At 35.8% G+C, this 15,667-nt stretch overlaps 1 protein-coding gene across 6 annotated transcripts in view; it reads right to left on the bottom strand.

Annotated features, from left to right (window-relative positions):
* Positions 1–355: 355 nt before the first annotated feature.
* The window catches only part of CSNK1G3 (casein kinase 1 gamma 3), a 132,759-nt gene continuing 117,447 nt past the window's right edge, over positions 356–15,667 (bottom strand). For 4 of the 6 annotated variants that reach the window (XM_060296151.1, XM_030869772.2, XM_030869775.2 and 1 more), the window contains one exon: positions 2,529–6,547. In XM_060296151.1, the coding sequence (XP_060152134.1) occupies positions 6,493–6,547 (55 nt within the window). In that variant the 3' untranslated portion in view covers positions 2,529–6,492. Of the gene's footprint in view, positions 6,548–15,667 lie in introns of all 6 variants that reach the window. The other 2 variants (XR_009563449.2, XM_030869771.2) reach the window with 2 other exon arrangements.

Genomic DNA, 15,667 nt, shown 5'->3' with positions numbered 1-15,667 from the left:
TGTTACTTCAAAATGACCCTTCCTTTTATAAAGTGAAGAAAAGTTATCTTTTGATAAGTTGTGTCACTCAATTAGATTAAAAAAAATTAACCTCCAACATCCATATCTTTCCAATGTGGTCTAGAACAGAGGTTGGCAAACTACAGTCTACAAGTCAAATCTAGCCCGCCTCCTGTTATTACTTGGCCCACGAGCTAAGTATGGTACTTACATTTTTAAATGGGTTAAAAAAAAAAGAATACTTCATGACACATAAAAACTATATGAAATTCAAATTTCAGTGTCCATAAATAAAATTTTATTGGAACACAGCCATACTCGTTCATTTACATATTGTCTATGGCTGCTTTCATGCTACAAAGGCAGAGTTGAATAGTTGTGACAGAGACCATATGTGGTGCTCTCACTGCTTTACACTGCTGTTCATCACACTACAAATCTCAGTGATGCAGTTATAATTTGACAGCATTTCAAGTGCCACACATACTGTCATACAGACATTTTATTATTTTTTATTACTAATGAATATTAATTATGTAAAAAAAAGTAAGGTGAACTTTGAGTGTTGCGCTTCTAAGGCACAGTTGAACGTGGATTATTTTGTTATACAACTATATGGCAAAGCATCATGTTTATTATGCAATGACACTTCAGCTGTGTTAAAAGAATACAATTTAATTTCACATTACCAGACTAAGCACTTATCACAATATCCCCAACTCACAGAAAAGCAACAGTAAGAACAATTAGAAAACTTTAAAACAGAATATCTCATCACAATAGAATTTATTCAAACACACAAAAAAAATGAGAATGAGGGTGCAAGCCACTTACTTTCCAAGTGGCTCATTTGTTAGCCAAGCAAAGAATGCTCTTTATTGATGGTGAGTTAAAGCTAATTGTGTTTGACTGCAGCAGCTAAAAAGTGTGTCCAGAGGAGAAAAACATGTTGAAGACCACTAGCTTTTTAGCAAGGACAGTTGCTTGAAGACATCAATTGCCAACTAAAAGACAAGGCAAAATGATTTGGCTTTTGAAGAGTCAACAGATGTTACCAATACTGCCAGCTATTGATTACTAGGGAAGTCAATACTGAGTTTGAAGTGCCTCAAGAAGTACCTTCTGTGAATAGTCTCCATGGAACAACTATAAGAAAGAATATTTTTAAAGAACTTAAGAAAACATCAGTGCTAATTAAAGGAGAATCTGCTAAGATGTGAAGTAACAATGGTGGTAAAGACATGTGGAGCAGAAAAGGGTTTACTGGGCAAATTTACAAAGCTTGTGAAAATGTAAAATGTTTAAAGTCAATGTTTATGCTTTATATTACTCATCAGCAGGTATTTTGTGGGAACTATTTGAATATCACGTTAATGAACTAGTAAAGTCAATGGTGAATTTCATTCACTCTTGGCAGTCTTAACTATCATTACTTCCATTTTTATTAGAAACAGAAACTGAATATCCTGACTTGCCCAACTACACAGCAGTTTGATAAAAGTAATAAAGTTTTATTGCAATTTTTTGAGCTCAGGACCAAAAGTGAATTTTTTCTGAATGAGTATCACCCTCACCTATTATTAACGAACACTGAATGGATTTGAAAATTAGCTTTTGCTGCAGATTTGATAATGTTTCTTAATAACTTCAACTTAAAAATTACAAGGCAAAACAGCACTTATATGTGAAATTTATACTGCAACAAAGTCATTTTGATGACAACTAATGCTGTTTAAATCACAAGTTATGTCAAGCTGCTTTAGACACTTCCCATGCTGTCTAGTTAACACGAGCAGCAAGATATCCATTCCCACACAAATTTGCAGTGGATGTGTTTTCCAAACTCAACTGCAGTTCCAGCTACATCTTTGGATCTCAATCCAAGTGCACAGGAAATTTCCATATTACAAAATCCACTTAACTGTATAAATAAGGAGCATCCATCTAAACTTTAAAAGGAAGTAATTAATCTGCGATGTAATGATATGTCAAAGGCAAATATCAAGAGCAGAATCTAATGGAATTCTATAAACACCTTCCAAATGGTGAATATGCTCAATTAACATCCACACACTTGTGGACTGATAACAGTATTTGGTAGTATCTTTCTGTATGAAGACATTTTCAGAGATGAAATACGTAAAATCACATTACAGATCAGCATAACATATGAACATTTGCAATCGATTTCAAACCCCAATTAAGTGAAATATTATCCTCTCAAAATAACTTAATTTTTACCATTAGACCTGTATTACAAAAAATTTGTACTCAAGTGTTCATATATATTTTTAATTTCATCAATAAAAAAGTAGTGGAAATTTGTTTTCTTTCTCATTACACAAGTATATAAAAGCCTTAATTTTGCCTTTTGGCCCATAAATCCTAAACTTTACAAAAAAGTTTGCCAACCCCTAGTCTAGAGCAGTGCAGGAGTGTTCTTCAATTTGAGTAAAATCACAGTATGGTAAACATTGCTGTGAACAACTGTTCTTTCTAAAACCATGTTCATATCCCAGCAGTATTACCTGATAATACTTCTATATGTAGTTCTTTCTTTGGTTACGATCCATGTATTCTTATGAAGTAAACTTCCTAAGAAAATAATATGTGGGTCTGTATTAGAGATGGTCAGAGAAGAAACTAGTTAACCCAAACATCAGCAAAGCTTTATAATTCAATTTATTTCTCTTCTAGCAGAAAGGTTAGCTTTTAACTCTACTAATCCAATTCTATCACAAAAACCTTTAAAACTAAACAAAAGCACATCAAATAGGGTACTTATGACCTGTTTTTACCTGAGTCCAAAACATTTTTCAAATGTATTCATTCACTATATTAGTGATTTCCAATAATATATTCACATTAATAAAAGTCTCAGTAATAACAATGTTTTCTAATTTAAAACAATTAAGTTTGCCTTTATACTCTATTTTGTTTTTCTCACCATGACTGAAGATATCTAGATTGCCTGCGCAGAATCCATTCACTCTCCTTCTGGTAACAATATCCTCATTTCCTTTTGGGGAACACCCCCTTCTACCTTATTTCTCAGTTCAGTGTGTCCTCTGAAGATGGGAGAACAACATTCCCTGGGTCACAGTAGTTGGCTCGAGGGTGGGCATGTGAACCAATGAAGGAATAAATGTCAGTCTTAGGCTTTTGTTGGAACTGTTGAGAGAAACTGTCCTTTGTTTTGGCTGAGATTATGGCAGAAGTCTGAAGCTGCTGGGTGGTCACTTTACCATCACACATGAAGAATCTCCCTGACAATGAAAACAGCAGAGTAGGAAGCAAAACTGAGAGATACAGAGAAAAACAGACTCCTGAACTTTGCACCAGGATCAAGCATGCCTGAAGCTACTCCTATCACGGACTTTTCAGTTAAATGTAACAATGTGCATGCCTATTGCTGAAGCCATGTTAAGTTTCTGTCACTTGCAAAAGCAAAGGGTGCTAATGCAACTATACAGTCATTCAGATTGAAACCTAATCTTAGGTCAGATATTTCTAGACAGGGCCTTTTAACCCATGCTTAACCTGTTACGTTTCATCTCCATATCTTATTCTTTCTGAATGGTGGTGCTTAATGGACACACACGGGCTTAGTGTGTGCTGCTTTGACTTATCTTACCTTTGGCATCTTTCAGTAAGCAGAGCACCTTAAAGCACCTAGCACAATGATGAACTGTGAGATACTGTCACAGATATATGCTCTTTATCTGGAATGATATTAAAGTCGTTCACTTAAAATTGGATTTAATAATATTTCATTTCTGTGAACATCATAATATGACTTCATTTTTGAAAAGGAATGAAATGATTCAGTTTGTTTCCCTCGGTTTATTAGTGGCATTAGTTCTAATTAATTGCTCTATTAAGGAGTTCAGAGAAGTATAAAATATTTTTTTAAACTTTCATTAAAGAAGGCTTAGATACTTCCAGGTATGTACTCTTTACAATAGGGTTCCAACAAAGCAAAACAAAATCAAAAAACACAAACGAATGAATGTTCCTTTAGCTCTGCTTTTCACATTTAGTAAATTAAATAAACTGAATTTTTAAAATTCCTGTCTTCAATTAGTAAGTGGCATTATTTTACCCATATTAGAGGAAAGGGGAAAGAGCAAGTTTAAAAAAACTACCTTTATTTTTTATTTCTTTTTCAGTTACATACTTTTAAACAGGGATGTGTTTCATTATTCAGACATTCAGGCAATGTTGACTTCATTAGTGTTGACAGAAAAGAAGCATAAAAATGCAAAACATTGTTGGCTTAACCTGAACATACCTGCATTACCTATTATTGACCAGTTTGTGTTGCCAAAAGACTTATTCCTTGGCATTAAAATGGAGCACTTAAAAATATTGCTAAAAAGCAAATGTCTACACACTGGTCTTTGCAGCAAATAAGGGTATTTATAGTTTTAAAATATTTTAAGTCCATAATTGGATTAATATACACACCTTCTTATGTATAAGGAGTTCAGATCATATAAACACTGTACAGTCCAAAAACCCTACTGAGAATAAAACTAAACAGGCTTATGATAAGAAATACAGATATCGCATGTATTTACAAATATCATAGACACACAAATTTGGTCAAATACTGTAAAGAAAGAAGTGGTTTCACATTATAATGGCCAAAACATCCATCTACCTTGCTCAAAGCAAACAAAAATAAAAACTCAGTATGTAACTCCTGTAGTTTAAGACATCATGACAGTATACAAATAGATAAAATGGAAACTGTTGACCAAATTATACAAGTGTTTTCTAGGCTGAGTGTAGGTCTTTAAAATCAAGAACTTATAAAGATCATTCATAGATTCAGAGCAACAATGATAATGTCCTGATTTGCGGTATTCATATGGGTGCCTAATTCATCAAAAACAATGCACTGAACTTTTGGCTAATAAGAAAAATAAATTACAAAGTACAGTTAAATTCCTGTAAATGCAATAATGTCAAAAATGTAGATTTATTTACTTTAATTACATATTTTAAATGTTACCTTGAGACAATAAAAATAAATAAGCATGCCCGGAGGCACACACTTAAAGACAAAAAGAAGGGGCTAAGTGGAAGGAGTAAGCAACAAGTTCATGAAGGAAAGGTGAATGTGAGATTTGAACAACATAATTATCTTTCTAGCCAGTCTTTTTGTCTTAACTCTCCTTGCAAATTCTGGCTAGTAGAATGTGACAAAAGTATACCTGTGTCTTCATGGCTTAAAACAAAGCATACTTGAAAAGTGGAATGGGTTTCCTTTTTTTACAGAACCATTACTTTGTTCATATGCAGGCACTTCAAAAGACTATGGGGACAAAGCACCTGACCCATCCTCTCCAAAATAGTTTTCAATCATCACAATTACGCTAAAAAGTAGGAAAATTCCAGAGAACCAGCAAAGTTGAATACAAGAGACTAATGTGTGCAGAGGGCAATAGAGTGACCCCGTTTTTACTGCTGAGGGTCTTTTTTTAAAATCAAAGGGCAAATAATTAATAAACAGACACCACTGTGTGGCACATCCAAAGTTTTCTGCTTAAGGTGAATGTAATCGTTCAGCAGCAGGTTTCAGTGGGATCTCCTTAGATTTCAGCCTCATATGATGCGGTGAGATTCACATTTATTCCTTCTCCTTAGTGTATTTTTCAAAAAACTCCAACATATCTCATTTCTCAAAGTATTCATTTCTTGCTGTCTAACATACATTATTACCTGGAAGCATAAAGTTACATTATACAAATATTTTGCATTTTTAAAAAATAAGCGCTTTTGCCACTTCGACAACACTGTACTTCACTTAGTGGTGCAACAAAAGCAGAGCTCATATTTACCACACTACTTGTGATTCATTTTACCACTACCATCTGCCAAACCTATAGAGCTTTTTCCTCAGTACCTCTGGGCAGTAACTGTACCATGATTTCACAGAGAGAATGTTAATATGACTCATGAATAGCAGTACCGACAGTAACAGTGAAATCAATGCAGATGTCACACAGATAATGATCTTCTCAAGGGATAACTTCTTTTAAATATTTGGGCAACTCTGTTTTCTCTGTTGCATTATCCACTGGGGAGAAAATTCCTCTTTGATTATTCTCTCACAGAAGTTATAAAAATCAGATTAGGTATATAATTGGTTGACATTTAAGATACTGTACTGCTTTCTACAACAGGAGGAGAGCTTCTGAAAAATGTTCTACAGAACTGTAATTCATCAATACCACCTCATTGGTCCATTCCATTCAATGATGGGCAAAGCACTCATGTTTTGACAAAACTTTAAAGCTTCCATAAAAGTTAAATTAGAAAAAAATACGAATGTAAGACAACCACAAAATGAAGTATGAAAGTATGACATTTTTGTTTCTAACAGTGAGTTCTTGAAAATATATGTGGTCACTACAGAGATGATTTTAATCACAAGACAGCAGATGAACATGTAAGTAACTCCCCATGATCTGTCTGTGTCCAGAGTCATTTGTGGCGCTGTATGGTTTTCCTTTTCCTTCGTTTGAAAAAGCAGCAGCACCTGCAGATGGAGGGAAATACTCCTTTTATTATAAAAATACTAAAATGTTGCAAAGTAAGGCTGAATCTATCATACTAATTTAAATGCCATAGAAAGCCACGGGCTAGTGCAACATAAACAGTGAACATACCAATGAAGCATATATATTAGTGAAACGATGGCAGAGTTGTTACTATCATTTCATCAGTGTGCCTTTTTAGAATAGCAAGACATTCTATGCAACATTAAAAGGAGCCACTAAACTGAAAAGGCTCTGCACGAAGACTAACTAAAAAGCCATAAAGTTCTGAACCCCAACTGACCCATCACATTCTATTTTAGATACTAATTTCTGGCAATGGCATGCTGTTATATAAAGTTCATTTTATGTATTCTTTCCCTTTTTTCCTGGTATTCATATATGATTGTTGAAGCCATTGTTAGAAAAGCAATAATGAGCCTAATTTGGGGATTTTATTCTCATTAAGAATTAGTTTAGATTCCAAAACTAAAAAGATAAATCCCCAAAACACTCTTCAACAAACATTTTCCATCATATTTACGAACTGGAAGAGAGAAAATACATTAAATAGAGTAAGAATGCTAAGATTGGCACTTTTAATTCTTTAGAGGTTAAAGAAGGTCAAGCTTATCATGTTATTTTAATTAAGGGAAAAACATGCTTAACATTTAAAACAGCATAATCAAGGTGATTCAGTTTTGCAATTGAAAACTCATTCAGTTTTTGTAGTCTATTTAAGAAATATCTGGTTTTTACTCCTAGGTGGAAAAAACGTAGACATGATCCCTGAGAGAACTAGTTTTTCTCACAGTAAATTCTCCTAGTCATGAGAAGATGCAACACATGTAGAGCAATGCTGAGGTTGGTATGAACTGAAAGTTAAATGAAAATCACTGATCAGCAACCAACAAAACAAATACACACACATGTATATATATTCTAAAAGTCTAGCATTCCTTCAAATAAAGGTCTGGCCGTTTTCCCCTTCCATACCTAAAAGAAAGTCAATCTATCAGAATATCAAGATGACAGGTACCACATCTAGAGAGGCTCCTTTTTTTTTTTTCCCACTGAAGTCCTTACAAAGATGTTCCTTTAATTCTTACCAGCCCACCTTCATAAAACAATATTAGCTCAACATTTTCAAGCTAAGCATAAAATAAAAGAGACCATGGAGCTTCAGGTGTCCTATCCAGCAAAAGATCATGGAAGATGGAATAAAGGCTAGATATCATTATTTCTGTGAAATAAATGTAAACAAAAATCCACACTGTCCAGTTAAATTACATACTCTCTCCACTCACATTATCTTTAGTCAAAAATAATTTCAGACCATTTATTGTGATTCATGCCATAATTATGAAATCACTATGGGGCATTCAAAACCAAATTATACAATTGCATTCAAGTAGTACATAATGACTAGACCATGGAATGTGAATAATTCAAAATTGTATATATCAGCTGATAAAGATTCAACTAGAAATATGTGCCGTTATCAATCTTGACGGGTTTTACTCTTATTGAGGTAACTACCAGAAAGAATGGAAATAACTTACCCAATCAAGGGCCTTAAAAAGAGACACCACTATAAAAGAAGACTCTAGCCACAATACATTTTTCCTAGACTTAGAGAAGTAAGTCAGAATTTTCTAACTGTTAGGTACCTAATACTTTCTCAAATCTGTTATATATATTTTCTAAAATAAAAAAGCAAAACAAAAAACTACTAGGAGATAAAAATCATTATTCTAAAAAGAATCTTTCAATTAAAAACTTAGAAAAGAGTTAGAAAATGTCCATATTGTAGAAAACAAAATATTAAAAAATTGGTATTTAAAAGAAAGACCAAATAATTAGAATATTAAATTTAAGAATATGGGCATATATCAATGGAACTTTATTGTTTAATAAATATAAAGTTTTATTAACAATGTTCACTGTTCCTAAATAATGTCATTTGTCTTTTCAAATTCCAAAGTATATTCTTTTAAAAAGTTTTCTACTAATAAAGTGTTGTAAGGTATACATAAGCCTTTTGGAATGGGGAATTGAATATAATAGATGTTTTGATGAACAAGTTCAAGTCTCAGCTTTACCACACTTGAATTAGCACTTCACTTTGTCTGATTTATTTTTTATCATTAATCTGCTTTCAGTTCTGAGAGTTGAGTCCTTCCTATTTCCTAGGTAATCTTTCCTTCCATTGTGTTAAGTATTGTTGAACACAGAAAACTACTCCAAGCATTTATTTAAGATTAAATAAGATCTTCAAATGCATTATAATTGTAGAGACCTTTTAAAATCAAAAGCAATCGAAAAAAGACATCTATTTTTTAGAAATAAATCCCACTGAATACACCCTTGCATTCAGTACACCCTTGAAAAAGATTTGCCATTTGCCTAAGTAGAGCTGGCATGCTATTAAACTGACTACCACCAGAGGACAGCATTACTTTATGCGATATGAATGCATCCAAGTACAGAGAACAGAGATGCTCTCAAAATATGATATACTTACAGCAGTTAAGAAGGAAATTGATATTAACCTTGTGGCTGACTTCTTAAAAGTCATTATCAAAACAGCTGATTTATAGTCTTAGTGATTAATGAATTAGGTCTCATCTCAATTGCCCTGGGCACTCAGTCTAAAACAGTTTCTTGCATATGGCCACTCTGACAAACGACCGTGTTATTTTCCTCTCAGTACATAGTACTAATCTGAATTTATTTATTTACTTATTATCTACCTCCACATAGAATGTAAGTTTCCTAAGGTCTTGCTCACAGATACATCCCACAGATGGGCACAAAATTGGTACTCATTTAATACCTATTGAATTAATGAATGATTTGCCTCATAAATGCAACTAACTTCTAGAGTAAGAACCTGGTCAAAATTCTAAAGCATGTTCTAAAGCTAAAGCTCTTACCCTTGGGCCACAGACCCTAGTGAAACCTTACAAAATACAGATTTTAGTGCCCATGGAAGCTTTTCTGGAGAGAGATGATTTGCACCAAATTATTAAAGGACTGAATCACAAGAAGCACTGCTTTCTAGATCCAACTGCCAGGTCACCCTCTCGCGTCTCCATTTCAAATATGAGGCCTCATCCTGGATGCAATGAGCTGACCACTGGAGATACTGAGTGGACACCATGTCATCAGTTCACATGAGAGCAGGCAAATGCATAAAAAGAAACCACGTAATTTTAACTTGGTACAGTTGTGGGGCGGGTGGTATCGGAAACAACAACTGCAAATAACAGCACAGATTCCAGGAATCAGCACATAGAGAAGTTTTCACAGATGACGTGAGCAAGTTACTTTATCAATAAATTAAATTATCTGGTCTTAGAAAATAACTCACACCTTTACAATTTTCAAGGATATTTTCTCTCCTTGCTGCTCAGTGGCTACATTTTCTTATCCACTAGTTTATACCTCATGTAGGGTCTCCTCAGATCTAGGCTACTGACAACTAACTACCTTGGGGAAAGAATAAGCTGACCAGACATTTAAATCATGTTCTTGTCAATGATTCTCTTTTTCTTGGCTCTTTCTTGATAATTCCTTGTGTGGTTACAGTGAGCCAATACGCCCTCACAAGTCAGGTTCATGCTTCTGACCTGATCATCTACCCTAGAAGCTTTGAAGCCACATCTCTAGTCTTAAATCATTTGGGAATAAATGTTAAGTTCTGCATCTGATGAACATTAAGGCTGTTGCCTGAAATACTGTTTAGGTAGGAAAAAAGAAATCATAATGGGTCAACGTCCTAAACTCTGTAGAAAACTTAGATGATAATAGCCAAGGTTTTCCTATTGACATCACACCACCATTTCCCGTTACTGACTGCCCTTTTCTTCTTGGAGAATATGGCTTGTCTTCCTGGATTTATGTCATATACTTTCTTCTCAAAAGTCTACCCAGAAACTGAAGCATGTTCCTCTGTCTGGATCTGAAGTTTCTGGGTTTTTTTTAATTTAAAATAGTTTCTTCTTGATTTTACATTCTTTTTTTTTTAACATTTTTACTGCAGTATAATTGCTTTCCAATGGTGTGTTAGTTTCTGCTTTATAACAAAGTGAATCAACTATACGTATACATATATCCCCATATCTCCTCCCTCTTGCGTCTCCCTCCCACCCTCCTATCCCACCCCTCTAGGTGGTCACAAAGCACCGAGCTGATCTCCCTGCTTCCCACTAGCTATCTATTTTACATTTGGTAGTATATATAAGTCCATGCCAGTCTCTCACTTTGTCCCAGCTTACCCTTCCCCCTCCCTGTGTCCTCAAGTTCATTCTCCCATTCTCTATGTCTGCGTCTTTATTCCTGCCCTGCCCCTAGGTTCTTCAGAACCATTTTCTTTTTTTTAAGATTCCATATATATGTGTTAGCATACGGTATTTGTTTTTCTCTTTCTGACTTACTTCACTCTGTATGACAGTCTCTAGGTCTATCCACCTCACTACAAATAACTCAATTTCGCTTCTTTTTATGGCTGAGTAATAGTCCATTATATATATGTGCCACATTTTTTTTATCCATTCATCTGTCAATGGACACTTAGGTTGCTTCCATGTCTATTGTAAATAGAGCTGCAATGAACATTGTGGTACATGACTCTTTCTGAATTATGGTTTTCTCAGGGTATATGCCCAGTAGTGGGATTGCTGGGTTGTATGGTAGGTCTATTTTTAGTTTTTTAAGGAACCTCCATACTGTTCTCCATAGTGGCTGTATCAATTTACATTCCCACCAACAGTGAAAGAGGGTTCCCTTTTCTCCACACCCTCTCCAGCATTTATTGTTTGTAGATTTTTGATGATAACCATTCTGACTGGTGTGAGGCGATACCTCATTGTAGTTTTGATTTGCATTTCTCTAATGATTAGTTAGATGTTGAGCATTCTTTCATGTGTTTGTTGGCAATTGGTATATCTTCTTTGGAGAAATATCTATTTAGATTTTCTGCCCATTTTTGGATTGGGTTGTTTGTTTTTTTGATGTTGAGCTGCATGAGCTGCTTGTAAATTTTGGGGATTAATCCTTTGTCAGTTGCTTCATTTGCAAATATTTTCTCCCATTCTGAGGGTTGTCTTTTTGTCTTGCTTATGGTTTCCTTTGCTGTGCAAAAGCTTTTAAGTTTCATTAGATCCCATTTTTAAATTTTTGTTTTTATTTCCATTTCTCTAGGAGGTGGGTCAAAAAGGATCTTGCTGTGATTTATGTCATAGGGTGTTCTGCCTATGTTTTCCTGTAAGAGTTTGATAGTGTCTGGCCTTACATTTAGGTCTTTAATCCATTTTGAGTTTATTTTTGTGTATGGTGTTAGGGAGTGTTCTAATTTCATTCTTTTACATGTAGCTGTCCAGTTTTCCCAGCATCACTTATTGAAGAGGCTGTCTTTTCTCCATTGTACATCCTTGCCTCCTTTATCAAAAATAAGGTGACCATACATATGTGGGTTTATTGGATCTGAAGTTCTTATCTGTCCCTATAATGACTCACTGGCTCATCCACTGGTTGAGGGACTGTTGGTACCTGCCAGACCCCACCCACTTAGGACTTCAGAACCTAGCCTCTCCTCGTCTCGTTGATGAGTATATAGAAAATATCTTTCATGACGTCTAAACTTTAGTTCATTGACAAAGGATTTTTCCCCTTAAAACTCATACTTGAAATGTAATTTCATTTCTCTAGGTCTCTTGATTATAAAAATGAGAAACTGTTTGGTTAGGCAATTAAGTTTAGATCAGAGAGCAAGACCATGTAACTACTCTAACTAAGAACCTGCAGACCCATCCTCACCTTCAATTTCTTCCTCTCCATCCACGTGCAATTAGTTCGTCAAGTCTGAAATGACTTTTAAAATCTCCCCACACTCTCATGCTGGCTTATTTCATAACTTCTTGCCTCCACCACGGCTAAGAGCCTTTTAACTGACTTCTAGCGTAAGACCCTCCTCTCTCCAATCTGCCATCCAAACTTCCCCCATCATAATATGGCCATGCCCTTTTCCTCTTAAATCTCAGCAATGGTTCTCCACTGTCTGAGGCATTAAGTCCACACAGCTTTTAAAATTTGGTTCCAACCTACTTCTACTCTCCTCTCAGTCTCATCCTCCATCAGCCTTCCTTACCAGGCAGCCTGTACTTTAGGAGGAAGGAAGGAAAGGGGGGAGGAAGGGAGGCAGGGAAGGAGGGAATGGAGATTTCCTGCAATCTGAGAAACCCAGGAAGCAACATAAGTCTCAAACTGCTGCTGAATTAATTTTCTTAAGATTCAATCTGATTATACCATTTCTTGGCTTAAAACCCAGAGCATGCTTCCTTGTGCTAAGAAAGATCATGTCCAATTTATTTATATTTTAACGTGCTACTAAAGGCCCTTGGAGATTGGGCACTTAGCCTATTTCAGTTCCCATTAATATATTCACACTCTCTATGTGCACGGGTTACTACTCAAACTAACCCATTCTTTCCTTGCTCCACATTGTCGCTCAACCTCTTCTTCTCTCTGACCCACATTCCCTTGCCAAATCATACTCATCTTTGAGAACTACTGCAAATGTATCCTTACCCACGAAGACTTCCTGATCTTCAGCTAGAAGTGCATACTCCAGTCTCTGAACTCCATACTGCTAATCCTATAATACCTTGCTTTAGACCAGTGATTCTCAATCCTGGTTGCTCCTTAGAATTGGCTTAAAGGCATTTTAAAAATACTGGTGGGCTTCCCTGGTGGTGCAAGTGGTTGAGAGTCCGCCTGCCGATGCAGGGGACAAGGGTTCGTGCCCCGGTCCGGGAAGATCCCACGTGCCGCAGAGCAGCTGGGCCCGTAAGCCATGGCCGCTGAGCCTGCACGGAGCCTGTGCTCCGTAACGTGAGAGGCCACAACAGTGAGAGGCCCGCGTACCGCAAAAAAAAAAAAAAAAAAAAAAAAAAATACTGGTAACCAGACCCTACCACTCAGAAAGTACAACTTAAGTATTGGCATATTTTTAAAACTCCCCAGATGATTGTGGTATGAAGCCAGGGTGAGAACCACTATGTAAAAGTCACCGGTGTACTTACTATCTTCTCTAATGGAACGAAAGGGCCTTGACTTATCTTCATAATCATCATATTACCAAACACACAATAACTGTTCAGGAAATGATGGAAAGGGGGAATAAAAGAGAAACAGAGAAACAAAGGAAAAAAGGTGACTTCACAATACTTAAAAACTCAATAACTAAACTTAAAGGAAGCCTTGTTCTCCTAAATTCCTGGAAGAAATGATGAGGGTGCTATCATTTGTATCACCTGCCTTAAAAAAAAATTCTCCACTATAGTAAAAAAAGGTAAGGCAAAATCTCATTACTAATGAAGGAGCCACTTTATCTTGGGGGAAGAGACTATTTTCCATCACTTGGAAATCATACATTTACCCCATGAGGTACTATTCTAGGAAACATGAGACTCTAAAATATCTGTTGTAGAATACATTCTAGTAATGAGATGGGGTGAGAGGGCTCTCTGCCAATCAGAGGCAAGAAGAAAAGAAGGAAGTAGGAAACAAATTCTGAAAAAGAATTCTAAGCAGGTCTCTAGCTACCCACAAAATGGTGGAAGAGAGAAGAGAAGCATTAGATGCAATTTAGAAAAAGAAATCATGCTCACGTTTCTTAATCACAGACTAAGAGGATATAAGGAATGCAATAATAAGCCTGTAGGAATGTCAGAATAACCCTGATTAGAGACAAGACAAAATGTTGTGTGTTTTAAAAGAGTTTTTAACTAGTGAAGAGTTAGGGAAGTTCTGAGGATGTCTGTAACCCATCTGGAATAAAGCTTCACTGAAATCATGGATTGCTATCCATTTTTCTAAATAACTGCTTTATTCAGATATAATTCACACATCATTAAATTCACCTTTTTAAAGTGTACAATTCAGTGGTTTTTAATATTTTCAAAGAGTTTTGCAGCCCTCACCGCTACTTAACTTCAAAACATTTTCTTCACTCCATAAAGAAACTATATAACCTATCAGTAGTCACTCCCATCTTCCTCAAAGCTGCTGGAGGCAATCACTGTTTATTTTCTATCTCTATATATTTGCTTATTCTGGATATTTCATGTAAATGGATCATATAATACGTGGCCTTTTATGTCTGGCTTGTGTCACTTAGCATCATGTTTTCAATTTCATTTTTTATATTGTTAACTGATAGTCCATTGTATGGATACACTACATTATGTAGTCAATTATTTAGTAATAATTTGTTGAGGTCTTGGGGATCTTAAGATAAAAAAGACCTTGTTTTTAAGAAATCCAAGAAGTTTCAAGAAGTGAGAGATAGATAAAGAGAACAACATATCAGTGGCCAACTTAAGGAACTGACGGAACATAGACTTCAGAATGGAAAATGAGGCTGGGAAAGACAGGCAGGAGCCAGACCAGGAAAGGCATGAAGGGCCTGGTGCCTTGCCAAGTGATCTAGATTTGACGCTCTATGCAAAAGAGAACCTCAACTTCAGGAAGAGCCTTCCCACCATTTTCCTTTTTCTCATTTTCCAACACCTACAGATAAAAACCCAAACCATAAATACACACACTCACGCCCATCTCAGCTAAATAACTTACTACGCATTCTTCAAAGCCCCCTCCAAAAGGCATTCTCTGATCATCCTGTCAGTAAACACTCATTTTCTTTACAAGCTCTAACGGATTTTTCATACCTTTTTCATAGTATTTATCATACATTGATAAATGCTAAAACAACTGCAATTACCCCCACTGGAGTATGATCTACTTAAGGGCAAGGACAGTATCAGATATTTGTGAAATCCAAGCAGTGTAACTGTTGAATGAATACATGGAAAAATGTAATAGATTTGGTGGAAAGCAGGTCTCTCGGAGGATGCGGACACAGAAGAGTCAGTTTCAGTGAAGAGTGGTGTGAAGGTAAAAATACAGAACACTGACGGAAGAGGCACAAGCCTGGGAAGAGCACAGATGAGAGGTCACTGGCAGCCAGAAGGGGAGAAACAGATAGGGGTGATAATGGCAACTGAGCACTTGCCATGTGCCAGACAAAATAACTGTGCTTTATCACATTTAATTTTCTC

The sequence above is a fragment of the Globicephala melas genome, chromosome 3, assembly GCF_963455315.2.
Source record: "Globicephala melas chromosome 3, mGloMel1.2, whole genome shotgun sequence".
NCBI lineage: Eukaryota > Metazoa > Chordata > Mammalia > Artiodactyla > Delphinidae > Globicephala > Globicephala melas.
The sequence above is the reverse complement of the archived record's forward strand: the minus strand, read 5'-3'. Positions and strand labels throughout refer to the sequence as shown.